Source organism: Aquila chrysaetos, chromosome 12 (genome assembly GCF_900496995.4).
Source record: "Aquila chrysaetos chrysaetos chromosome 12, bAquChr1.4, whole genome shotgun sequence".
NCBI classification, from domain to species: Eukaryota; Metazoa; Chordata; class Aves; order Accipitriformes; family Accipitridae; genus Aquila; species Aquila chrysaetos.
Genome location: NC_044015.1, coordinates 23,749,263 through 23,774,861, shown reverse-complemented (window position 1 = coordinate 23,774,861; position 25,599 = coordinate 23,749,263). Strand labels below are relative to the sequence as shown.

Sequence of the window (25,599 nt, the reverse complement as noted above, 5' to 3'; positions counted from 1 at the left end):
TACTGCATGTTGAAATTGAACTTAAATTGCTAATGCTAAAGGTCGACATAATTCATTAGGTTCAGGCAAGTTACTGAATCTGCAAGACACAGCTTCTGATAAACACCCGTCAGTTTTTTGTGTAAGTTAAATAAACTTTGCCTTTAAATGCTTTCTTTAGCTTTTTTTCTTTTTCTACTTTTTATTTTTGAAATCTACTGTGACGTGTATTTGGATTCAGTATATACAGGACACAAACTTTGATGTTGCAGTTGCATGTCTCTCTGGATTACTAAGTAACTGCTAAGAAAAATTTACTGTAAATGTTGTCGTAAGCTGAAAATCCTTAATTTTTCCGCTCTGGCAGATTTTTAGTGTAAAATACAAATATGTGCTAGACTAAAAATACTTTGTACGTTTATTCATTCCTGCCTAATTCCAAACCCCCATATTTCCACTTTTTTTTTTTTTTTTTTAAATTTTCAACTTGTTCCGATTAGTGTATCCTCTACCTGTTGATAAGTACAGAATACAGTGAAAGATTGGTTTTGGAGATGATTTAATATATTAAAAATCCCCCAAGTTTTTTTGGAAGTGTGGTTTATTTTGGACTGTTTCTCTTTGTTTTGTGCCTTTGCTTTGCTATAACTTTCTTAATGGCTAAGGACAGGTTTGCTTTCTTTGGAATCTCTTGCTAGAGCTGATCGTGAACTGTGTATATAGATTTGCTTAATAAATGTTTTTCATATGCAGACTACACCCAACTTAGTCATGCAGCTATAATTTATATTATTTTTCTTTCAGTGGGTAATCATAAGAGTGGAAGTAATTTTTTGTATCCAATGAAATTACAATTTCTTGTGTTTTAAAACTGCCAAACACATCTCTTCTGTGGAACAGTCCCTTATTTACCTAATACTGATCTTTGGTTATGTCTTCATTATCATGGTGGAAAAGATCCACTTTTGAATTCAAGGATTTCTAGGGGGGGAAAAAGACACATTTGCATTGTGAAAGTGATCAAAGACTGCATACAACTTAAAATGCAAGTATTTAGAGCTGTTTTTACAGAAAGAGGGTAGATCTGTGCCTGCGAGTACAGCTTACTGTTCTGGTATATGGCTCTGGTATATATGTATACATACACACACGACCGATTTATAACGTGAATAACTTCTGTCCACATAGCAAGCTTTCTCTCCCAGCACAACTCATAAATAAATTGTATGTCGTTTCTGGTGCTGTTGTGATTCTTAAGTAATTCTGGGTATTTTTATTTCCTTTTGTTTTTAAAGGATCAGTTTGATAACTTGGACAAGCATACACAGTGGGGCATTGACTTCTTGGAGAAATATGCAAAATTCGTAAAAGAAAGGATAGAAATTGAGCAAAACTATGCAAAACAACTGAGGTAAGGATTTTTTTCTTTTTAAAAGAATCTTAACAGTTACTTAAAATCACTGTATCAGATGATGGGCAAGTATGTAATGTCATGATTAATGACCATTTTTCATTTACAGGGTGAATTAGATCACTAGTTCTTTTCATGACAGACAAGTTTTTCTTTACGAGTCCAAAACAGAAAGTTATCTTTGGGTGTGTGCTTACTTTCTTGCTTGTTTTTGCCTTCTTCCCTCCCTCTCTTCCCACCCACCATTCAAATCTTTGAACTAAAAAGGTTTAAGACTTAAATTTTAAGATTCAAAACAAAACAAAACCACAGTAATATTTTTCCACTGACTATCAACATGTTTGTTGCAAAGTGCATTATCCATATCTACATTTGTGTGTGTGTGTGTGTGTTCAACCAGCTTCAAGCCTCTGCTACTAACTAATTTCTCATGTTGAATTGGCAAGAGCTACACTAAATTGTGTTGAGAAATCTGGTTGAAATCATTGAGTAGAACTTGAGAAAGCAGATCTTCCTGCCCTTAAAGCGTGCCCTTTCTGTAGCTGGTCTTGTCCCTTTGGGTGAGACTGTAACCCAACCACCCTTTGTCTTACCTCTCCAGTTTACTTTCTATTGGTGCCAAGTGAAACATCCTTTAGGTCCAATAGGAATTTCCCCTCAGGGATCATATGAAGATAGTACAAGAAGAGTAGCAGCAATGAAATGGCAGAGAAGCACATTCTTCAGAATAAAGTAGGATTGATTTTTACCAAAAGGTGCACACAGTGCTTGAAGAACAAGATTTAAAATAAGACACTCCCATGAACTTGGCCTTCACAGTAATCTTGGCTGTCTTGCATTCCTTTGGGGATTCAGCTGAAGCTGCTGCCTAGCCCTTGTCAGAAACTGATAGCAGCTTCTCTCCTGTGGTGTCTTCCCTTATCTCATCACTGGCAAACTAGACTGTCACCTATTACAGAGTTGAGGGATCCTTCCTCATAAATGCAGTAATGAGGTTCCCAGCTGAGGGTATGGATGTTTTCTGTCTAGGCTGCTCATTTCCTTTTTGATTTCTTTATCACTTTCTTTTGTTCCAGTTTTGTATATTCATCTAACATAATACCCCATTACTTTTCTGAAGGAATTTTTTTCTTAAAAGGAAGGAAATAAATACCACTTTTCCAAAGCTTGTGTAGAAGAACTTCAGAAGGTAAAGGAAAGTTTGTAGAATGCACAGCATCAGTTCACAGCCCAGTTTTGATTTGTTTTCAGTTTTCTGTTTAAAAATGGAAATGTGTTTTATTTGCATGAATCTATCCAGATCTTTTCCTTAAATAGTATGAACAAATGCCATTTTGCTTAATTATATTTAAAGGTTCATTCCACAGCTAGCAAGATGTGATACCGCATTATTACTTCAGGATTTGACTGACAATCGGAAATCTTCTCTGTGCAGCATTTTACTCTTTTGGGTAAAACTATTGATTTTTCTCAAAGTGTCTTTCAAAAACGAAAGAGTTATGTCAAGTAACCCTTCTGTCAGATGACTGGACTGACTGTCCATGTGCAGTAAGTATGACAGTTTTGGGAAGCACAGGTCTTGCTGCACGCGTGTTGTACAGTGCATGCATGCACTTCCTGCCTGCTGCCAAGGAGGGTCTGGACAGCACGCACACGAGAGGGTGACTGATTTTCTGCCAGTAGACCAGTTTGTGAAGCTACTCTTCGATATTCTTGTGTATTCCTTGGGGGAGAATTGATTGTTAGTAGTGTTGGTAGTGAACTGTCTTGTGGTAACAACTTGATTTCAGCCATCGTTGCTCTTGAGGACACTCACTGTTTTTAACCATGTAAAACAGTTATGAGGCCCCAGGGAGACTGAGATCAAGCAAAAAAAAAAAAAAGTTAGCCATCCTGCAGCTTGCTTCTGAGAAGTTCTGAGAGAGAAGATCTTGGGGATGGACTATGGTTCTGGGGGATTTTAGTGCTGGCAGCATATGGCCTGTGAGATATTAATATCTCTGATAGAAATTTCTAGTTAATCATTGTTTTTTCCTTCTGTAATGAAATGCAATCTGAAAACTAGAGTATTGAGAATCTCTTCATAATGAAGCTTATAACTGAGATTTATTATGCCCTTGTTTAGTAGATGTATAAACAGTACGGTGAGTGGTCACTTTTTGGTAGTCCTATGGCTCTCTTAGTACTTGGATGGGAGACTAAGAAAAAACAGGTTTAATGAGGGAGATAATGCTAGTGATGTATGGTGATATTTTTTTTCTGTCTTGGTTTCAGTGTGGCCCATGAACATTCTGTTGAGATTGTTGATGGATCTTATTCTCATAGACTTAAACCCAACGATGAAAACTTGAGTGAATTTTTCATAACAGTTTTCACAAATTGGAGTCTGTGTCCTGGCAGAAATTCATATTCACTTTGTGTATACCCTTGCATTTTGATAATTTTTTTTTTTTTTTTTTGTATACTGGCACAGCTTAGTGATTAAACTTTCCCAGGTGCAACAGCTGTTCCAAGTCTTCTAGGAGATGACAAGTGATGCATGTACAGCATATGAGGAACTGTTAGAGTGAACTCACTATATCCTTACTGTATGCAGTTGTTGCAGTTTATGCTCACTGAGTAATTCCAGAAATGATAACTTGTGAGAATCCTGTCCAAATGCTGGTTTTAGGTTGCAAGTCATTCCTTGCTATTCTTCTTTGATAGGCCATTCTTGATACTGAGAAGTGTAAGAAAAATTGAAACCATTGAGGAATCCTCAAATGTCTGCAGAGGAAAAAAAAACTGTCTAGAGAGCTTGTGTTTGTCTGCAGCATACTTTGTTCTGGAAAAAAGCAACTATAACTTCATTTTTTTTGAGCTAACTTAAAGGAAAATCTCAAGTTGTATGTAGATTAGGTCGCAGCTAATGTATTGTGGTACCCCAAGGATTGTGAAGGTTATTATAGGCTGTTACTGAGTTACAGGGATATGAATCAGGACAAAAATACTGCAATATACATTGTAGATTAACAGATTTCATTTTAATTATATGACCATTTAATTTGTTCTTATTTTATAACTGGAAAAGATAGATTTAATATGTGCCAAGTTACTGGGCTCTTGGCTGAATTTTGTAATTGAGTTCTCAGATGCTGGTTTTGGTCAGCATTGTTGCTTAAAAGGGGTGAGGTGAAGGTCTGTTTTGTTTACTTCCACATCATCACACAAAATAATTCTGGAAGTTCACTCCCTTCTTGTGCTGTATGAAGCATCATGACACTTGAGAAGACAGAGGAGTTCCACTTCCTGTGATGTTAGGCAGTAATGCAAGTTATACCTGCAGTTATAGGTGAAACTGCCATGCAGAATAAGATTTCTGAATTTGGTCAGCTTCTCTATTGTCAATTTAAAGAAAATAGCGATGATTGTTCTTGAACTATTTGAGTGTTTCCCTTTAAAATTGTACATTGTGATCTCTGGAGATGTCTAGTTAATCTGAGCAAATGTATTTTTCATGTTCCTTCTGCATACTATTGTGTATAAGTGTTCTTTTTTCTAAATACAATATTAATATATGCATATGTCTAGTCAAATTGAGATGTAGTTACCACATTTTTATATGCACAATCTTGGAAACATTATTTAAAATGGCTGTAAGCTCAAACGTGAAGTTAGGGACACAGATTATCACCATATGTGTTCATTTCTCAAATCTCTCTTCCTTTGATTGGAGCTGAGAGTTTACATTGTTGATTATTATCCAAATATGGATGTGGCAGGATTTTTTCTAGTGATGTTTCTGCAAGCCAAAACATACGACTTCTTAATGGTTCCGAGGATATTTGGCTTTGTGAACTCAAATTCCATGTTACAATTTTTTAAGATTCATCTTTTCAGTTAGAACTTTTTCTGATGACATGTTACTAAATACAGTTCATTGTCATTGTTTTCACCCAGTCCATAATATTGATATGCAATCACTGAAGCCATCAGAACTCTATTGAAAGTATTACTTTAAGTATAAATATGAAATGCCTTTAAGTACTTAGTGCTGCTTTTTTTTTTTTTTTTTTTTTTTTTTTAGTAACTTACGGAAGAAAACTTCAAAGTTTGTTCCCAGGTTCATTTGTAATATGACATAGAGTCTGTAGAGTTTTAGGATAAGCAGATGCCGCAGTACCTGAGCTGCTACCTTAATACAAATTCTACCATATTGATGATGCTGCTCCCGTTCTTTACGATCTGTATTAATTGACTGAAGAAAACTTTCGTTTGAATTGATAAACACAATTTTTGTGCAAATGTCTGTGAAATTTTATGTAGATGTTTTATGTACATGACTATAAATAATTTTCATTTATTAACTAGGGTGCTTTTTGAAACTTCTGGCTATGTGACTGAGGTGGTACTTCTGTTAAAAATCAGTAATACAGTTCAGGCTGCTATTTCACTGGTGGTGGCCTGCAACCAATTTATACTGAGAAGAGAGGCTGATAAAATGACAGGAGCAGCACAGTTGGATGTGGTTAGTCCTGTATGGAATCTGCTTCCAGATGGCTGTTAGACAGAGTGTGGTAGAAGTCTAAATTGTACTTCCACAGAGGAATGAAGTGTCATCAATCTACACTTTTCTAAGGAATTTTCTAGAGCAATTTATCTCGTAGATTTGGTTCAGTTCTGATGGTCTGCAATTACTTCTACAGTTTTCTTCTAAACTAGTACAGGTCCATATTTGGATCCTGAGGATTATACACATATTTAGATAAATGTTAAAGAACATTATGCCCCCTTAAAGTGTCAACTGGCTCCTCTTTTGAAATAATGCACTCTTCACTAGCTGCTTTTCAACCTGCGTGTTTTCAAAGATTTAAATCTAATTTCTCTGTTTTTTTCTAAGTGTTAGTGTTCACTTCTTGGAAAAACCATTTATGCTTCATTGTTTGCATGAACACTGGCTTTTTCTTTGAACTTTAAATTCTGCATTTGCTTGTTGTTTCATATTTATTGACTTGGGCTATTGTACCTTGTGCTGTTATTGAACCTTAAATCCTGATCACACAGTGTCTCAAGACTGTGTATTCCTGTGATCCTAAGGTAGACAAGATTGATGAAACCGACTTTTATTAGGAAAAAGGATTATATGACATTTTTGTCTTCCTAGAATTAGTCAACAGTTGCATTAAAAAATGAAACCAGAACAGAAATCAGCATGTTAGTAAATAATCTATATTTGTGACCCTTCTCTCCTGCCACTTTAAACCGTATGTTTTTAGTAAGTGGTTTCTTTTCTCATTTTTAACACCTCTGAAAATCTTTCCTTGAAAAGGCTTGTGCGTGGTTGCTTAGCTACAGCATTGTATGCTTGTTATGCATTTCACCTTCTGAATAATATAATAAGGTGAATTTTAGGAGTTTCCCATTCGTTAATAAGCACTGAGGAGCAAAGCAGAAATGTAAGGGAAAATGAAACATGGGAAAGTTACTTAGTGAAGATGATTATTCTTTTTTTCTTTTACTTGGGTTTATGCATTTTTCCAATCAAAATGTCTGCGTTTAATCCCTACAAAGTAGGATGTTACAATAGGCAGTGGATTCTGGTGATAGCGAAAAGAGATTCTTGTTTTAACTTCAGTGAGAAAGTTCTTACAAAATTTGTAGGTACTTCTTAAAAAGTTAGTGTTTATTCTGTTTCTTAGTATGTATTCATGTAAAAAGGACTTATCTTATCATGGTTGTTCTTTTTGGTTGTAGTCTCTGAGGGTATGGAAAGAGACAAAGGGTCTAAGCTTGCTATTTCCACACCAACTCCCTGCTCATATTTTGGTATATACTTCATGACTGAATATGATCTCACTACTTGTACCCTTGTACTGTAGAGGTAATAGACTTCCAGATAAATCGATTTGAGAAATTGCACAAGGTTATTTTAGATGAGAGCAGGATTAGCACCCTTGTTTTAATGATAAGGTAGTTCCTAGTTTGTAACAACCAAAGTTACGCAGGGACAGTGTGAATGAGATACAAAACATGCATGCAAGATTTTGTTTCATAGTTTTTTCTCTTATTCCTCCTCTCCTTTTTTCTGTAATGTTGGGGGTGTAGATTGCTTTTATATAGTCCGCTTCTTTGCTGCTTTTGCGGAAACTTTTTTGGGCTATATTAATAATTAGTCTAAGAAGTCAATGGCCAATTGTCTCAATTACTACTGGACAGACAGATGGAAGAATTTTATCCAGAGGCCAATTAAAAGACAACTGTTAAAGCAGCTCTGCTAGGTTTGCATTGGTTTACACTTTATTTGTTCTTTGAGTGGATGTGTAAAATAGTTTCATTACAAAATATCATCCCTTTACACAATGCAGGAGTTTGAATGAAGTCTGTTTCATACCAGTTAAAAAAACAGAAGTGTTCTTTGCATAATCCAGGTCCACTTCCAGAACACACTTTGACAAGTCTTCCCTGACAAGCTCAAGGCAAATACTCTGTCTCTTGAACAAAATGATTTAGTTGTGTGCACTTGTTTTGTTGTTTGGGGTTTTTTGTTCTTAAACGGAAGGTATGATTATTTAGAGATGTATGGGGAAAAAAATTACCAGTATTGTGTTGCTTCTATTTGTGGGTTTTAAAGCAAAAAATTGACATGCATTATCTTCTGCTGAGATGTTAATTCACACTTAAAAATATTACTTTCGTAGTTTAAATGAGAGATACCATAACAGACAATCTGGTCCACAGTGTAAACGTTACTAGCAAGATTTCGATCAATTGGTTCTAATGTTTGGAAAAGATGAAGATTTCTGTGAGGGTGGGCATTGATATTTAAATACTGCTCTGTTTAATTTGAGTAGTAGATCTGTCTTTAAATACTGTTTGCTGCTTTTAAAAATACCCAGCAACTGAGATGTTTCACTGCTTTGACCTCAAAAAGCACAAAGGTTGAGGGTAAGCAATTTGAGAAAAATCCTATGTCTTATCTGTTTTTCTTTCGTACAAAAAAGGATTATTTATTTGTTGTAAAATGATAAACTCTCACAGGGAAAGGAAAAGAACTGTAGTAGAGTTGTAATTTCAGGTTTTCTGTTTCATGTAAAAACCTGACAATTTTGAAAATTGCTAGAATAAAAAATTCAACCAATTGAAGGTATGAACATTCAGCTCCTAAAAATGAGAAGGAAATTACGGATTTATTTTTTTTTTTCCCCAAGACTGACATGTATCCTGTTGAATTTCAAGAATTTTAAAAGATGTCACTGCTGTCAGAAAAACAGTTTTTAAAGTCAAGGCAGAATGCTGTGCTGGAAAAAATGTATACTCGGAAGTTTAAAGCAAAGGTTGACATACAGGAAGATAAGAGTTTGAAAAATCACTGGATGTTCTCTCCTCTTATCCCTCCTGTCTGTAAAATTGTGTGGCTTCATTTCATGTTCATCACAGAATTTGGGGTATTTGTAGCAATATATGTAACTGCAAATACTCTGCAGTTGTTTGTGTAAGCAGTGTATGCCTGTGTTCCTTATGCTGTAGGGTAGAGTAGGTGATGTGGTTTGTATGATTCTTAAGGTGCTGTTTCTGCATTGTATGATAAGTAAATGAGTTCATATCAGTGTTCTCAGAAACTGGACTGTGATACTGTGTAAAGTGCTGGTGCCATGGATCGTTTTTTAGAGATTTTTCTTGGTTTCTAAAAACCTGGTATTTTACAACACTGGTCATAGGGCAAAATGTAACATCTTTCCTGAAAAGAGATGTTGCCTGTTCTGTTCTGGAAATATCCTCATTGAAGATTTGGAGATGCTGTGGTTAAAACCTTTGACCTGAATGTACACTCAAAGCTTAATTCAGGCATGGAGTTTTGTGCTCATGGGTATAGCATACAGTGCGCGCTATCTATATGTTACACAGTGATCATACATGTGCTTTTTTCTTGTCTGCTAGCTTCTTTTGTGTGTGTGAAAAGGATGCTAAATGAAGAACTCGTTATTTTATGTCTAGTCACTGTGCAATAGGGGTTTTAAAATACTTACAAGTATATTGTTCTAGGTCAGTGACTTAAAACTTGGAAAATGCCATAGATTTCTGCCTTGTGTTGTCTAAAGGACCCTTATAAGATGACAGAGGGAATAGATTTGTTCCTTTAAGTCATTAAAAAGAAATAATTTGTTCATGCGGTTTTCTATGTATATGTCTTCTCTTCTCAAAAGAGACTCTAAAATAGCATTTTTTTTTCGTTCTTCCTTAATAGAAATCTGGTTAAGAAGTACTGTCCTAAACGTTCACCCAAAGATGAGGAACCCAGGTAAAAATGTGCATTTCAAGTTCTATGTATAAGAAACAAGGACTACAGTATACTCTGTCCTTTTATGGATTTTTTTTTCCTTTTTTTTAAGATAAAGTATGTAATTGGCTAAGACAACAAAAGAATTGTGCTTGGCTTCTTATAGTTCTGCTGTAATTCTTAAGCATGAAACCTGAGGTTACTTCTGTTAGTGTTTTAAAGTAGTAAACATGGCAGGTTGTACTTGCTCCGTTCCAAATTAATCTTTAGCTAGCTGGACGTTTGAAAGCAGAAGTTTAGTATGCTATGTACAGTCTAGTAGGTTTGGGTTTTTGTTTGTTTTGGTTTTTTTTACAGAAGAGCAATTATATGTCCTTAGGCTGTGTTTTCTTGCTTAGTTTAGAGTTTCTCAGTGCATTTGTGTGGCGATACAAATGCAGCTATACATTTGTATGCTGAGACTTGAGTGTACACAAAACTGTCATGTTTTTGGCAAGAAGAGCTCTTAAACTACTGACTGACTTTGACTCCAGACACAAAATAAATGAATGTCTAACTGCGGAGGAGCAATGTGTACTAAACAACTTTATGATTATTTATCAGAGAGGTGCTTGTTTTGCTGTCCATGTCCATAGCCATTTTTTAATTTATTTAGAAAAAACACAGTACTTTTTTTTTCCTTTAGGGATAACTCTTATGAAGGCAAGAAAGTGGGCAAGTTTCAGGTTGCAGCCAGAGCACATTGTGCACAGAGTGCCTGAGAATTCACAGTAGGATGTCCTCTAGCTCTTTTGACTATTTAAAGATCCTGGACCACAGGCAATGGGATTTCTAGTGCTAGGGTGGCATTTGAATTCCCCAGAGCCAAGCCTACGGAGATGGCAGTATTCCACAGTTAAAAGAGAGAAAGATGTATATTTTAATGTGGTGCCTGTTTTTTTTTTTTTTTTTCTTTCTTCCCTTCCACACACACTTTCTACCCTTTGCCCCTCCTCTTCCCCCCTTTTTAGTGCCAGCCATAGTGGCACCTTACTTCCAGCCAAGAGGTGGGCAGGCAAACAGGCAGCTGTCTCCAGAGCTGATAGCAAACTTGTTCTGTAGATCATCCATCGGGATGCATATGAGTGGTATGATTGGCATGTTCCACCCTCAAGACTACCAAGCACATCATCTCTGCAGCAAGTTCAGCCTCCAAGCCTAGGGATGTATGTATCCGTTCCCAAGCTCAGGCCTCTCAGTTGGCAGCTTAGGAGATACCACTATACTACAGGGCTTTCCAGGTAGTATTCTTCTTCTTTCTTTTCCATCCACAAAAATCCATATTCTTATAAAATGTATTTGAAGAGACATTGCAACATATAGTACATGCTAGGCTTAACGTAGGCTTTCCCAGCTTGCATTTCTACTATAATTCAATGATCATTAAGATAAGGTTTATCGTAAAGTATGTATGATTTTTGTTTTTAATTTAATCAGGAGTACAGACTGTACTAAAAGAAGTCCACTTAAAAAAAAAAAAAAAAACTGTCTCACTTTTTGTATATGTATGTTTGTGTGTGTGTGCTTTCTGTCAGGTTTACTTCGTGTATTGCCTTTTTTAACATCCTTAATGAGTTGAATGACTATGCAGGACAACGAGAAGTAGTTGCAGAAGAAATGGGACACAGAGTGTACGGAGAATTGATGAGATATTCTCATGATCTAAAAACTGAGAGAAAAATGGTAATTTCTGTATTTTGATTTGATAATAGAATATCAAAATGGATGTCTTTTAAAAAATTGATTTATTTGTTTATCAAATTTAATGAACTTGGCAATAAGTAGGTTTTGTAATGCATTTACAAAACACATACTTAAAGTTATTCTGTATTTTTATGTACTGGTTTACTACAGTTAGTAAACCTAAGAACTGAGATTTTTGGGAGACGGTGCTTACTAGTAACTTTTTTGCCAGTGTTATTTTCACCTGGGGTACTGTTCTTATATGATTAGTAATGTCTTCCAAAGAGTACTGGTAACTTGTGGGAGATACTGCACATCATAGTGTGTCAACTAGAGCAGGGACTAATTAATGGTAATAGTACTAAAAAGTTATGTAAATTAAACTTATTTGTGGTGGTTTTAGCATCTTCAGGAAGGGCGAAAGGCTCAACAGTATCTGGACATGTGCTGGAAACAGATGGATAATGTGAGTTTGTGTTTTGTTTTTTTTTTTCTGTCCAACTTAATAATATACAGTCTGTAAATGGAACTGTTGTCATCTGTCTTGCTTAGACTTTAATGTTAGCTATGTTTCTGAATGTCCAAATCAGACTTAGTAACATCTGAAGTACAGTTCAATGTATTTGGAGTTCCCTGATAAAAAAAAAAAATAAAAAAAAAATCTGTAAACAGCTTTTGTGTGTGTGTGTGAGTGAAGCCTTGGCTTTTATCCAGCGTAAAGGAATATGTTTTTAACCTGGGTGTAGTTGTCTTTGTTTGCTTCTCCACAGGCTACTTTTTGTTTAGAGAGTAATTAATAATGACAAATTATATTTATATGAAGATGAAATCTTAAGTCATTGTATTTGACCTGAGTTTGAGGGCTTGTTATGTGAGGTCTATTCAAGAATACTGCTATAGACTATTATACTTTCAGGAGGTAGAATTACTTTTTAACAGAGAAATGCAGGAAGTGAATGTCTCTGGAACAGATTATAAGCTCCTTTTTCTTGAGACCTGGTTTTAAAGACGAGAAAATATAAAATTCAACCAAGTGTGTTCAAGATGCCTTCTGATATTCTGCTGGCTTTGTGTCTCAGAAATGTATTATATCTTTGATCCAGATTATTGTGAAGCAATACCAGAAAGGTGAATTTCTATTTTGTTGTTGTGGACCCAGATAAGCAATGTCTTGCTTCAGTGTCATGTCAAAGAGTTTAATTTGTGGTCCGAGGATCAGAGTAGAAGCAGATGTGGTAGTTTCAGATGCTCTCACCCTACACCAAGATAATTCCCAGAGTTCACCTCAAACAATCAGTTGTGTTGTGTGCACTGTATTTACTTGAGTGCAAAGTCAGTCTTTTAAATGTGTACAGCCTTTAAGGGATACATTAACCTCAATTGCCTGACTTTGCACTGAAGCAGGAGAGCAGGGCTCTCACAATCTCTGTTGCCAGTTTGTCTTTAGAGATACTAACTACTTGAGCTGCAACAGTTTTTCCCAACAGCAGTTGTCTTGAAACAGCCAGGTATATTGAAGATCAAGTACGTGCAATACTGTTGTCTGTGCTGCTTACAGCTACGCCGGTTGATATGAATACTGATGATAATGGATGGATATGCTAAGATCTCGTGACGTAGATAAATCCTTCAGACTGCCTTCAAAATAATTTAGTTGAATTTATTCAATTAAAATTGATCACTGAAGAAGGGAACTTGAAAACTTTACTCATGCAAGTTCAGGTTTAAGTTTTCTGCCCTCTAACTTTTATTTAGGTTATTAAAGTCAGGCTAGAAAGTGGACTTGTCTGTTTACAATTAACTGTGGATCTTTGTAATAGGTTATTTTGTATTTTGATTATCTGATATTTTATAGCATAATTACAGTTGTTTTCTTGCTCGTACTTCATGGAAATAAGTTTTAAATAGAAAAGTTGAAATTTTTTGAGACTTGGTTTCTGTGAGAACAATGTCTTTACTTAAAGGTACATAGTGAATTTAAGATACTTAAATGGAAGCTTTGATATTTAGAATTCAAAATTACTGTACAAAACCAAAAGGGGATAGTGACTGTTGAAGCAGTAAGTTTGTGGCTTTTGTAGAGCAAAAAGAAATTTGAGAGAGAATGCAGAGAGGCAGAGAAGGCACAGCAAAGCTATGAAAGACTGGACAATGACACTAATGCGACAAAGGCTGATGTTGAGAAGGTAAGAGTGGTGCTATTTCTTTCTTCACTCTTTCTTTATTACAAAAAGTATTTGATTCGCATGTTTATTGTCACTACTGGAACAACATTCTTTGAGTGTACAAAATTGTGTATAAAATATGCTTGCTTATTATGTGCAAAATCAAAGTTACAGTAAAATATAAGGCAGCACAGAGAGGGAGTATGCTTCATTAGTCTCGAGGTGATGCTGTTGAGATGATGACTATCTTAGGCAGGCTTATTGGTATTTGGTATCTTGTGGTATATATGTTCAGTCACTTCTGTGTTTTTTAGGATATGAATTTAAGCGACGTGGCTTAAGGGAGCTAAAGTGATCATTGAGCTCTCTGTATATAACAAATTAGGTCTGTAGACTGTCACTGTACATGAAGTCTCACATTCTTTTTATTTCAATTATAAATAAGGATGCCAGTTTTGATAACTTGTGATTAGTGTTTTTGCATAGTTGGTAAAATAAATTAAAATAATGCTGTGTGTCGTTGAAAAGCACAAGACTTGTTTGAACTGATAACACTTTCCTACTAGGCTAAGCAACAGTTAAACCTGCGCACACATATGGCTGATGAAAACAAAAATGAATATGCTGCACAACTACAGAATTTTAATGGGGAACAGCACAAACACTACTACATTGTCATTCCTCAGATTTATAAGGTAAAATAATTAACAGAGAAAGTATGTCTGATCTTCTTCTAAGGGAGAAGTAGATTTTAAAATTTAAAACTTTATTTTGGGGATTTTAGTGGATAATTTTATCAAGAAATTAGCATAATCTTGATACAGCCTGCATTTTATCATGAGACTTACTGTTTACAGTAATTATGCTTAGACTTGTAGTGAAAATATTCTGTTGCATTTTCTATGAAGATTTTATATTTTATAGACTGTTTAAATATTGCTGAAGAGGTATGGAAAAATAAACATTTGAGGCATCTGGGTGAGAGCAAACATTTAAAACAATCATTCTAATAAGGTTTGATCACTAGTTTTTTTGATATTTGTGTGTGTGTGAATGGTTTGACTCTAGCAGATGAAGGAAAACATATAGCTAATGGTGACTATATAGTTTAATGTATCTCATGTACAGGTATAAAATGGGTGGATTGGAGGCAAAAATACTCCTTCCTTCAGCCCCTGCCCCCATTTGGTCATTGCTTCATCAATATTACCTGCAATCCACAGAACTCTCTAAAATAGTAAAAAAAAAGTTAAAGGTCAAATTAGATCAATACTTTGCATCTAAAAAGGGGATTTCTCAAGGTGCTTCATGTAACTATTAAGATACTTTTTAAGATTCTTTCAAAAACAGAGACTTGGCAAAACTATTTTAAAGTAAAGTAGTTGGGGGGCATCAGGTGAGGGAGAGTTCAGAAGTGTATTGGCATGTACGTTGAGCCATTTGGGAGAATACTGTGACTGTAGAAACTGATTCTGAGACATGGAGTGAAGAAATGGAAAGTGAAAATAGTGACTTTATTTGAAGCTGTACCAACTTAAGAATGCTTGATACTTTCCAAGAAGCACAAGGGAGTTTATATTTTTGAAAATTACTTACTAGAAGATCTAGGATTCACAGGAGAAAATTGCCTTGGCTTATTAAAGAATTTTCTAATATTTCAACTATTAAGCAGCACTACAGTAGATCTGACGTTAGCATACTGATGGAGGAATTGCAGTCAACTCCCAGGAGAAACAGTTCAATCATCTTTGTAGCTTGGACCAGAGTTTTGGTTTATTGCCTTTAATTCTCTAGGGTTAAAATCTACTATCATTGTATGATGTTAATTAAGTATTTTGGAATCTCCAGTAAGAGCAGAAAGGCCTAGTCCTACTTTCTTTTGGGACTACGTTTTTATTATTTCCTTGCAAGTATTTGGTAACATTCTGTGGGAAAACCTTGGGAGAGGGATTTAGTAGCATGGCCAGGTTGTTGCTTTGTTTCAGAGAGGTGAAATTGGATGCTGTTTGAGACATCTGCCTTTGTTAGAGTAGATACAGGAAAGATCCAACTTCTTATCCTGTTTTTGATAACCTATTGATATATGTACTATTGCTTTTTGTTTTCTTTTGGGTTTTTTTTTTGCCACTTCCAATTAGGTGAAAGGTCCAGGGCTATTATCTTAATAGTTATTTCTCTTTAATTTGTTCTTTTTGTTGTGCTCCAGTAGACTTTTATTACAAATCTTATGTAATGGTATTCTTTTCTTCGTTTTCTTGCACACTTCTAAAGGAAATGGTTTGTATTTCAAATCAGAGAGCATGTCTTAACAGCATATAACTTTAATATTTCTAATTCTTCCTAATTTTTTTTAATCGTTGGTCTTTATTGGAAAGTGTAAAAATAAAAGCAAGATAGAGATATTTATCACCAGAGAGAAATTATTTGGAACTAGGAGAGAGTGAGGAGATGTAGAAATAAGTAAATTTCTTTACTGTAGTTTTCATTTTTGCATGAAACAAGTATTTGAAACTAAATAGGTGGCTGTAGACACTGTACATGTGCTTTAAAAAAGAATAATGAAAAGGAAGTCCAGTCCTTTAAGTAATTTTTAAAAATCAGAAAGTATCAACTCTTCGTAATTAGTGTTCTGGGCATCTTAAGTCTATGTCTGAAGGGACTTGATTTTTTTAACTTAATTATTAAGTTCTGTTTTATTAAGCAAATAAAAATACTGGGAAAGCACAGAAGTTCTGTAATATACTGTGGTGACCACAGTAACTGCATACATCAGGATCGAGGGAAAAATCTGCAAATAAAAGCTTTATTTTATCTTACTTTGTGCTTGCAGCAACTTCAAGAAATGGATGAAAGAAGGACTATCAAACTTAGCGAATGTTATAAAGGCTTTGCTGACTCTGAGCGCAAGGTTATTCCGATTATCTCTAAGTGTTTAGAAGGGATGATCCTTGCAGCAAAATCAGTTGATGAACATAGAGTAAGTAGAATTGGGCAACTTTTTAAATGTGCATGAGCAATTTAACTGATATGGAAGCTGCGGAGAGGGGACCCTGTACGTTTATCTTTCTGTTGTCAAATATTTGTCTGCTTGAAAAGTGTTGTGACTTCAGTTTTAGCCTAAATGGTCACTTCCACTTTCGGTGTCTGTTCTCCTCCTGTTTTATTGCTTTCTTGTGATCTGAAGATCTTTGACGCTTTCTCACTGTATGTGATGTTGGACACATTGTTTTGGTTATCCTGAAATATCCTAGAATACCAACATGGTTGGTATTTTCTCCGGTAGGTAGCATGAAATCATATAAAGTGTGTTAACAAGGTATCACTCTATGTCCTGTTTGATTGCAGCTATTGGCACTTCTTTCTTATTACTTCTAATACGGGTTCTTCCCTATTTATATCTTACTACATATAGTTTCTTAGTGTTATCTTCATTTCAGTGCTAATGTTGAAGGATTGGAAAGTGGAGTAGTAGTTTGGCGCTAAAGCATGTCCTGTTTTAAGTTTGGAGTATTTGCTGGATTCTGAATAGCAGGGTGTGCTTTGATTTACATTCATGGTAACACTGCTGAGAAAAAAGAACATACAAGTGGTATTCCCCAGGGCTCGGTGTTGGGCCCCGTTCTGTTTAATATCTTTATCAATGATTTGGATGAGGGGATTGAGTGCACCCTCAGCAAGTTTGCAGATGACACCAAGTTGGGAGGCAGGGTCGATCTGCTTGAGGGTAAGGCGGCTCTACAGAGGGATCTGGACAGGCTGGATCGATGGGCTGAGGCCAATTGCATGAGGTTCAACAAGGCCAAGTGCCGGGTCCTGCACTTCGGTCATGGCAATCCCATGCAGCGCTGCAGGCTTGGGGCAGAGTGGCTGGAAAGCTGCCCGGCAGAGAAAGACCTGGGGGTGCTGGTTGACAGCCGGCTGGATATGAGCCAGCAGTGTGCCCAGGTGGCCAAGAAGCCAACGGCATCCTGGCCTGTATCAGAAATAGTGTGGCCAGCAGGAGCAGGGAGGTGATTGTTCCCCTGTATTCGGCACTGGTGAGGCCGCACCTCGAGTACGGTGTTCAGTTTTGGGCCCCTCACTACAGGAAAGACATTGAGGTGCTGGAGTGTGTTCAGAGGAGGGCAACCAAGTTGGTGAGGGGCCTGGAGCACAAGTCTTATGAGGAGCGGCTGAGGGAACTGGGGCTGTTCAGTCTGGAGAAGAGGAGGCTGAGGGGAGACCTTATCGCTCTCTACAACTACCTGAAAGGGGGTTGTAGTGAGGTGGGTGTTGGTCTCTTCTGTCAGGCGGCTGGAGATAGGATGAGAGGAAATGGCCTCAAGTTGTGGCAAGGGAGATTTAGGTTAGATATTAGGAAAAATTTCTTTACTGAGAGGGTTGTCAGACATTGGAATAGGCTGCCCAGGGAAGTGGTTGAGTCACCATCCCTGGAGGTATTCAAAAAGCGCGTAGACAGGATACTCCAGAACATGGTTTAGTGGGCATGGATGATGGTTGGACTCAATCTTGAAGGTCTTTTCCAATCTAAATGATTCTATGATTCTATTATCTTAACTCGATCTATGCAAAAGCATGCATTTTGAGCTCGCTCTCACTTTCCCATCTGTGCATCTCTGCAATTAAAGGGAAAATTTATGTCTCCATATATTTCTTTCTCTGGTTCTTCACGGGTTTGCTTGTTTTGCTTTTTAAACTCCTTAATGTACTATGTTTAGGACTCTCAGCTAGTGATAGACTGCTTCAAATCCGGTTTTGAACCTCCTGGAGATTTTCCATTTGAAGATTACAGTCAGAATATTTACAGAACTATCTCCGATGGAACCATCAGTACACCAAAGCAGGAAGGAATGAGAATTGACTCAAAAACTACAGTGGGCAAGGCTAAAGGAAAGCTGTGGCTATTTGGAAAGAAGCCAAAGGTAACAATTAAGAAATTACTATTTGGAAAATCAAAATGTGAAGATCTAGAGTGCATGGAAGCAGCAATTTATTTATTTATTTTAAAATAACCTTCCCCCCTTGCCTGCCACTGTCTTTTAAAATATGTGTAAGGAGATCTGAAGGTTTGAGAAGGGTTGGATACTTATCATATTAAAAATCAGGTCCTCACTGGGGGAAGTTTTATTCTAGTGATTTGTGCTTGGGAATGTTTTTCATAGTTATTTGATGAAAGTAGCTTCACATTTCTGTAACATTTCTAAGTTTCCGTAAAGACTTTCTGCAATTGCACAGAAAAGGTGTTGTGAATGTAAAACTAAGGGGAGGAGGAGTATGCTTTGGAATCGGGCAGACTTCAGATCTGTCTTTTATACTACAAAAACCAACCCCTTTCTAAATGTCACATTTTGTAGATGTTTATATATAGGCGTATTATATAGATTTTTTTATTATACCTGCTGCTAGTTTTGAAAACTTCTGAGGTTTGTCTGAAAACATTAACATTTATAATACCTCATTAATAAAACATACTGTTGAAGCTCCATATAGGCAAATGTCCCAGAAGAAATATTACTATGAATTAGGTAAAAATATTCCTATGCTAAAGAAAAAATTGAAAGCAGGGAAATTACTCCTTTCTTGTATTATTATATGAGTTTCAATTAACACTTTCTGTGCAAGATGCCTTCATGGATCAACAAAAAATATTATCAATACATGCATTAGCTATATAAATGAATAATGAAGCATATACATATTTAAATTTTATGCTAGCTCTTTATTTAGTATTGGAGCATATCAGTGAGTCATTTTAATGATTCCCACAAGTTTCTGTGAGGTTATTTTAATGCTCCAAGTCAGTTTCTGCCATTTATTATAGTAAACTATTCTTAGACCTTGTTAGCGATAGGATTTATTTTCCACTTGATAGTATTCCAGGAAAGCAGATATTTACAGAAAGAAAGGATATAGCTGATTCTTTATTCCCTCCTCAGTACATTATGTAACTGCAGCTGTGTGTTAAAATGAAAACTGATTGTTTACTTTTCATGCAGTATAATTAATGATTGATAATAGTTTAAATGCATTAATGTATTAGCATATTTATTGCATTTGGCTGCAGAGGTGGGTGAGATTCAGCCTGTTCTCAAATCAGATCGTGATTACCAGTTTGACAACAAGATGTCTTTCAGAGAATTGTGGAGAGGGAAGCTATGAAAATCTGCACTGCTTTTCAATCTGGCCCTTGGCATTTACTGTAGTTGTAAGAAATTCCTTAGTATGATGACAGCTGAAGAAAGGTGACAGGACTTGCCCTACTCTTACTTCTCCCCAGTTTGTTCACTTTGTATGTAGCATTCAGAGCGTCAGCCTTACTGTTTCCTGTATGGAATCACAGATACATATATGTGTATACATACTACACATGCATCTCTTCCTTAAGGACCTGGAGGAAATGGAAGATTATGTCCCCTTTTTTCACCTGTTTTTGGGGAGGATGGAGGGGCAGCTCTACAAAACAGCAGCGGGGAGCAAAATACTTATCAGGAGATACATATTTAGTTCCAAATACTATTTACAGGTTTTAAAATATATTCTTAAATTAGATAATAAAAAAATATGCTGATTTCTTGTAGCTGGGGTATTCATGGTGGCCTTTGTGCCTTCATTTAGCTGAAACTATGGCTGGTCTTGACTTCCAGATATGCATTTACCTATTTTTTGATGTTGTCAAAGACATAAAAGTCTTTTTGGAAAGGGAATCAGTTGTGCAGCAGAGGAAATAGTACAGAAAAATCGAACTGGGAGGAAGCAGCAGAGGTATGAGATGCAAAAAATGAGAAGCAATTTGAAAAAAGGGGAGGAAGAAAGTGGAGGAAGTTCTCATGATATTGATTAAGAACGCCATGCAGCCATTGTGTCAGTCCAGCTTGACTACAGAGATTGAGTATACTTTTTGTTTTAGTCATTCTCCAGAGATGTACCTAATATTTCTATTTTAGCTTAGCGGGTAGGGTACATCAAAATATAGGAAGAAAGAGTGAGGAGGAATGCACAAGCTTCCAGGATGGATGTAACTAAAGTTGGGACAAGCAGAACTTCCTTTTTCTTAAGAAAAGAGACAGGCAACTTTGGGATCTTGCGGAAGTGTTGAGTCTGAAGCCTTTTTGAATATTCCTTCATTCTCTGCACCAACTTGTGACTCTGAAGATTAGTTCATGACAGAAACCTTTTAAAACCAATACAGTTATAGTGTAAATGTGTCTGGAACGTTACAAGCTGTTTCTGTGTTGGATGGAAATTTTATTTTTGTAAGACAGAATTTTCATTTTAAAATCACTTTGAACATTTGGCTTATTTATTGCTTTCTTTATTTCCACATTAGCCACAATCCCCACCCCTAACCCCTACTAGTTTATATACAACCAGTACTCCTAATGGGTCCCAGTATCCCATATTCTCCATTGAACCAGTGCATTATTGCATGAGTGACATAAAAACAGGGAAGCCCAGAATTCCTTCTTTCAGAAGCCTCAAAAGAGGGGTAAGTTTGATAACAAGTTGAAATGCATGATGGGCTGTGAACAGTGTGTTTGTGATGTGGCTTTTCTAATGCTCTTCACCCTCATTATAAGGCTGACTTTGTTAAAAGTAACACTTCAGCTATATGGTCACTTTTAGGATACTTTGTTTCATATTATACAGAAGTTACCAACAGGTTAAAAATAAAATAAAATAGAAGTACTCTTTATCGCATTCCAAATACTTGTGCCTAAAAGAAAGGTGTTATAAAGAGGGTGCTCAGCATGTGTTTGATACCTTTCTTCATTGTTGTTCACATTCACAAATGTTTTCCTACCATCATGTAACATACTTTTGCAGTAATTTATCATTGGGTATATAGTGACCCCAAAAAACATCTGACAGATCAGATGTCTTATTTGCTGACTTTTAATTGAAATAATAGTTGATTACAAGACGCTGAACTAAGAAGGAAGAAATTTCATTTCTTTCGTGCATCAAATGCTATAGCACATGGTGCTTGCAGATTTTGAAATACTGATTTTTGAACCATTACAATTTCAATGCATTTTCTGATTAATAAATTGTTCTTGTTTGTCCAAGGTTCTTTTGGGTAAAATTATTGGAAAATTTACTACCAAATGCCACCTTCTGAGATTTATCAATTCAACTACTGATTTACAGTGGCATATTCTGCAAATAGAATTCGTTTGGAAGATAATAAAAGGGAAATGTTAAGTGGTTTCCTAGCAACATTTATAGTACTAGTGATAAATGTACTGGCACTTTCCTGTTGTGAAAGCATAAGCTGCCCAGTTTATGTATGTTTTATGATATTTATTGATCCAAATAATGAGATAATTGGATGCAATTGATTATATATAATTCATGATTTTCTGATATTTGAAAACAATATTGACTTGTCATCTCATGTGCATCAAGAATGGTTGACTACTGTTGACATAATGTGGAGATCAAAGTACAACAATGTCACAGTACAGTAAAGTTATGATTTAGAGGCTCCCTTGCTGTCATTCTGAAATGCAGTGAGTTACACTTGGAACTTATTTTCTTTAAGTCATGTTGTGGCACCTTATTTCAGGCCCCCAGATATCTTGGAAATACCCTTTCTACCACCACCATTTTTTAGAAAATTCTTGTAGTCCTCTAAGTATTCCTGGAGGACAGTTTTTCCTTTCCCCTTCGGAGTCACTTACAGTTTGTTCTGTTCATGAAGATAATGTTCTGTCTTTAGTACTCAGTGAGGAACTAGCTGGATTAGATAGTTGTTGAGATGGCACAGGTCTTGATTACACCTCCTTTTTGTTGGTCACTAAATGTACTGACTCCTGGCTCACAAATCAACACCTTGTAATATCAGTAGTTCTAGAACCCCTTACTGAAGCAAAAGATTATCTAACAATTACAGAATGCTAATGGAAAATGAAACCATATTTTTATTTGATTTTTTTATTCTTACAATTCATTGTTCATGTTGTAAAAGTGAATGAATTTAATACAGAATAGTATTCCATAAAATTGGCAAGGATCACTAGTATCCTACAAATCTGGATTAACTCAAGTATCCCACAATATTAAAGAGTTAATCTCTGTAAACCTTCAGGATGAACATTTAATTTTTATATATTTTGAAATTCCTTGCAAGCATTTTAACAGACATCACATTATCACATATTGAGTGCCTTTTCAACTTAAATGTATACTGTAATTCCAATAGATATTTTTTATCTCATTGATCAGTCTTATCTTTATAATATATCTTGATTCAGGGCTTATCTTGATTTAGGGCTTAATAGTTGCTAGTTGGAAAACATGATGCTGTTTTCCACAGTTTTGTCCCTGGAAAATGATGTCCAAGTGGTACTGACATGCAGAACTACTAAATGGTATTTAATTTGATTCTGCTTCTACCGAGATTTAACCATGAGTTGGCATATATCAGACAGTAAGTGTACCGGTTATGTTGTTTAACGTGCCCTGTACAAGATTTCACTCGACACTGGAGATCACAAAACCATACTGCCCTCATTCTGCGCTTCACGCATTAGGTTTTCTTATTGTGATGTACAGTGACAGCAGCAAACAGTAGCTGTAGAACAGGTTATTGGAAAAAAAGTCTTTAAGTCTAAGCAGGTGTAACTTGCTTTATTAGTACTGCTACTACATGCTGCTTATTATCCTTTGAAATCTTAACATTTCCAGATAGTGATAGTGCTTATGAGAGGTCTTTGCTCCATGCCACTTGATATATAAACAGATGCATCATCAACAGTGATATGTAAACCTTACTTGTATTTTCTTGGAAGACTCTAAAGGAGGGAACAAGACATTTATTCTATAGCCATTTTACATCTTTGGACTTTATTGAGGCTTCTACCAAAGTACCATTTTTGAAGGTGCTTTACTTTCCTCATTGCTAGAAATTCTAATTTTGTGTGTGTGCCCCAATCAACAGCCTTAACAATTGCTGAAGGTCATAAATGAGGTCAGAGATACATATCTTCTGGGTTCCTTGGTGTTTCTCTGGAAAGGGTTATCCAAAGTCATTGCAAGCATGGTAGATCTTCAAAATGCTGTGAATGTTAAACCCAAGACACAACACCTGACATCCCATGTTTCATTTGCTTCCTCTAAGGATAAATTCTTTAAATGTCTTTATTTTTATCTGGACTAAAACATTTCTAGGATAGCAGCAATCACCCAAATGCTGTTTTCAGAAAGTAAAATTGCTAACTTCTAAACTTGAAAAAGATCTTTGTTTATTTTAGTTCTACTGTGGTAACAAAGTAAATATATTGTAAAAGTTAAGTTTGTAAAAGTGATGGTAGTGGATTGTTAGCTATAATGAACAAATGATTTGCATATGGCTGACCAGTCCTTCATCATCATCAAATTCTGCTATTTTGTGCAATGTTGGCTGTGTGTTTGTTTCTTCTCCTACAATAGAAGTTCTTTAGCAATTACTCAAAACACTAAAATTCAAAAGTAGTTTAATGAAGTTGTGTATTAGAATTTCATAAGGAAATTGGTAATTCTTAAAGCAGAAGTGCATTTCTGATTATTGTATTTTGCTTTTCTTGTGCTCATAGTAAAATGTATTTTATAGAAATTAAAATTTTAATCCTTTGGTAATATTTTAAAGATACATTGTTAGGCATTAATCATTTTCATAACTGGTCGTTGCATGTGAATAATTTCCCGTTTCTTTCTGTTTTCAAATGAACTGTGCAGTGGTCGGTGAAGATGGTAAGCCCGTGTGCTGATCTGTCTGCTGTACTTCTGCTAAGATAGCATGAAAGTAATCTTTTGAAAGTGTTTCCATATCATAACTGCTTTAAGTCAGGTGCTGAAATACATCCAGATTTTCCACTCATATACACAGTCTTCTTAATCATCCATGCTTAATGTAAGATAATTAGACTTGTGATCTGGCTGCAACTGAATCTGTGGTTTTGGAATTTTAGGGTTGACCAGTATTCACGAGTTGGTCATGATGGAAATACTGGGTGATTTCTCTTTGTCAGGAAAATTGTTAAAGCAGCATAAAATAGGTATATGAAAAGACTACAAAACTTGTGTAAAGGAGAAATACTGAATACTGCAAAATTCACTCTTTTGAATTTAACCAAAAAATTACAGGGGAGGTGATCCTTTATGCTTAGGAATATTAGAAAGCTGTTACATGAAATAAAAAACACACCTTGATGAATATTGTTGTTTTGCAGTGTAAATCAGTAAAAATTCACAAAAAGACTTCTGTTCTTCTGATTATTGCTGTAGGATACTCTGGTTTTAACTGACCTGTAAGAAAGAATGATACAGGGGATGTGATTGTCTTTTTGTTTCTCTGTAGTGCGTAAAAGCACCTGTGAGGATTTTAATTATTTTTTTGCCTCCAGAAAGAAAACACTTCTGCTTTATTTTGGAAACATATCTTGGTTTCCCTCTTTTTATGGTGTCTTGTATTCCCTTCTTAAAAAGCAATGAGATGATGATTTTACAAGTGCAAAAGAACCAAGAAGTTGAGGGGCAAGAGGATCCTAAGAGGGGGTATTAGAAACTTGGCACCTGAGCCTAAGGCTGCTTGTGTCAATCTTGACAGTCTTGTTTCTTCTTGACAAAAGAAATGCTGTCCAGTTCGGTTTGCCTCCATGGAGGGTTACTGTAATGGCAAGTGGCTTTCTTGTGCTAAAGCCAACTTTCTTAGGCAACTAGGACATAAATAATGTAACTTAACTTTCTGTTATTAAGACGTGTACCATGTTTCCTTAACACTGTCAGTGTCTGTCACCCTGAGGGGAAGAGTTTTCAGAACAAACTCATAAGATACATAAAAATCTCTTCCCATGCTTTTCCCACCCAAGTCCTTCCATCCTGTTTATAATTTTGGCACAAGTTTGCAATCAAACTTTTGCAGGTTTGGGCTCATAACAATAGGTGGTCCTAAGGTTTTGGTTTTTAAAAAAAAAAAACAACTAAAAAAAGTTTAGAAAGAGGCTTTTTCCCTCCCTGAAAAATTATTTTTTATAATGAAAAGGTAACTTGGAATATTTGAGCAAGTTTTGATTCGGACTAACAAA

The 25,599-nt window shown here is 35.8% G+C and overlaps 1 protein-coding gene across 5 annotated transcripts in view; it reads left to right on the top strand.

The window, feature by feature from the left end:
* FNBP1L (formin binding protein 1 like) overlaps nucleotides 1–25,599 on the top strand; it is a 61,671-nt gene that overhangs the window by 29,504 nt on the left and 6,568 nt on the right. For 2 of the 5 annotated variants that reach the window (XM_030034274.1, XM_030034270.2), the window contains exons 2-11: nucleotides 1,275–1,390; nucleotides 9,615–9,668; nucleotides 11,222–11,369; nucleotides 11,773–11,835; nucleotides 13,451–13,555; nucleotides 14,101–14,229; nucleotides 16,365–16,511; nucleotides 18,253–18,456; nucleotides 20,862–21,020; nucleotides 24,251–24,265. In XM_030034274.1, the coding sequence (XP_029890134.1) occupies nucleotides 1,275–1,390; nucleotides 9,615–9,668; nucleotides 11,222–11,369; nucleotides 11,773–11,835; nucleotides 13,451–13,555; nucleotides 14,101–14,229; nucleotides 16,365–16,511; nucleotides 18,253–18,456; nucleotides 20,862–21,020; nucleotides 24,251–24,265 (1,140 nt within the window). Of the gene's footprint in view, nucleotides 1–1,274; nucleotides 1,391–9,614; nucleotides 9,669–10,657; nucleotides 10,928–11,221; nucleotides 11,370–11,772; nucleotides 11,836–13,450; nucleotides 13,556–14,100; nucleotides 14,230–16,364; nucleotides 16,512–18,252; nucleotides 18,457–20,861; nucleotides 21,021–24,250; nucleotides 24,266–25,599 lie in introns of those variants that run through there. The other 3 variants (XM_030034271.1, XM_030034272.2, XM_030034273.2) reach the window with 3 other exon arrangements.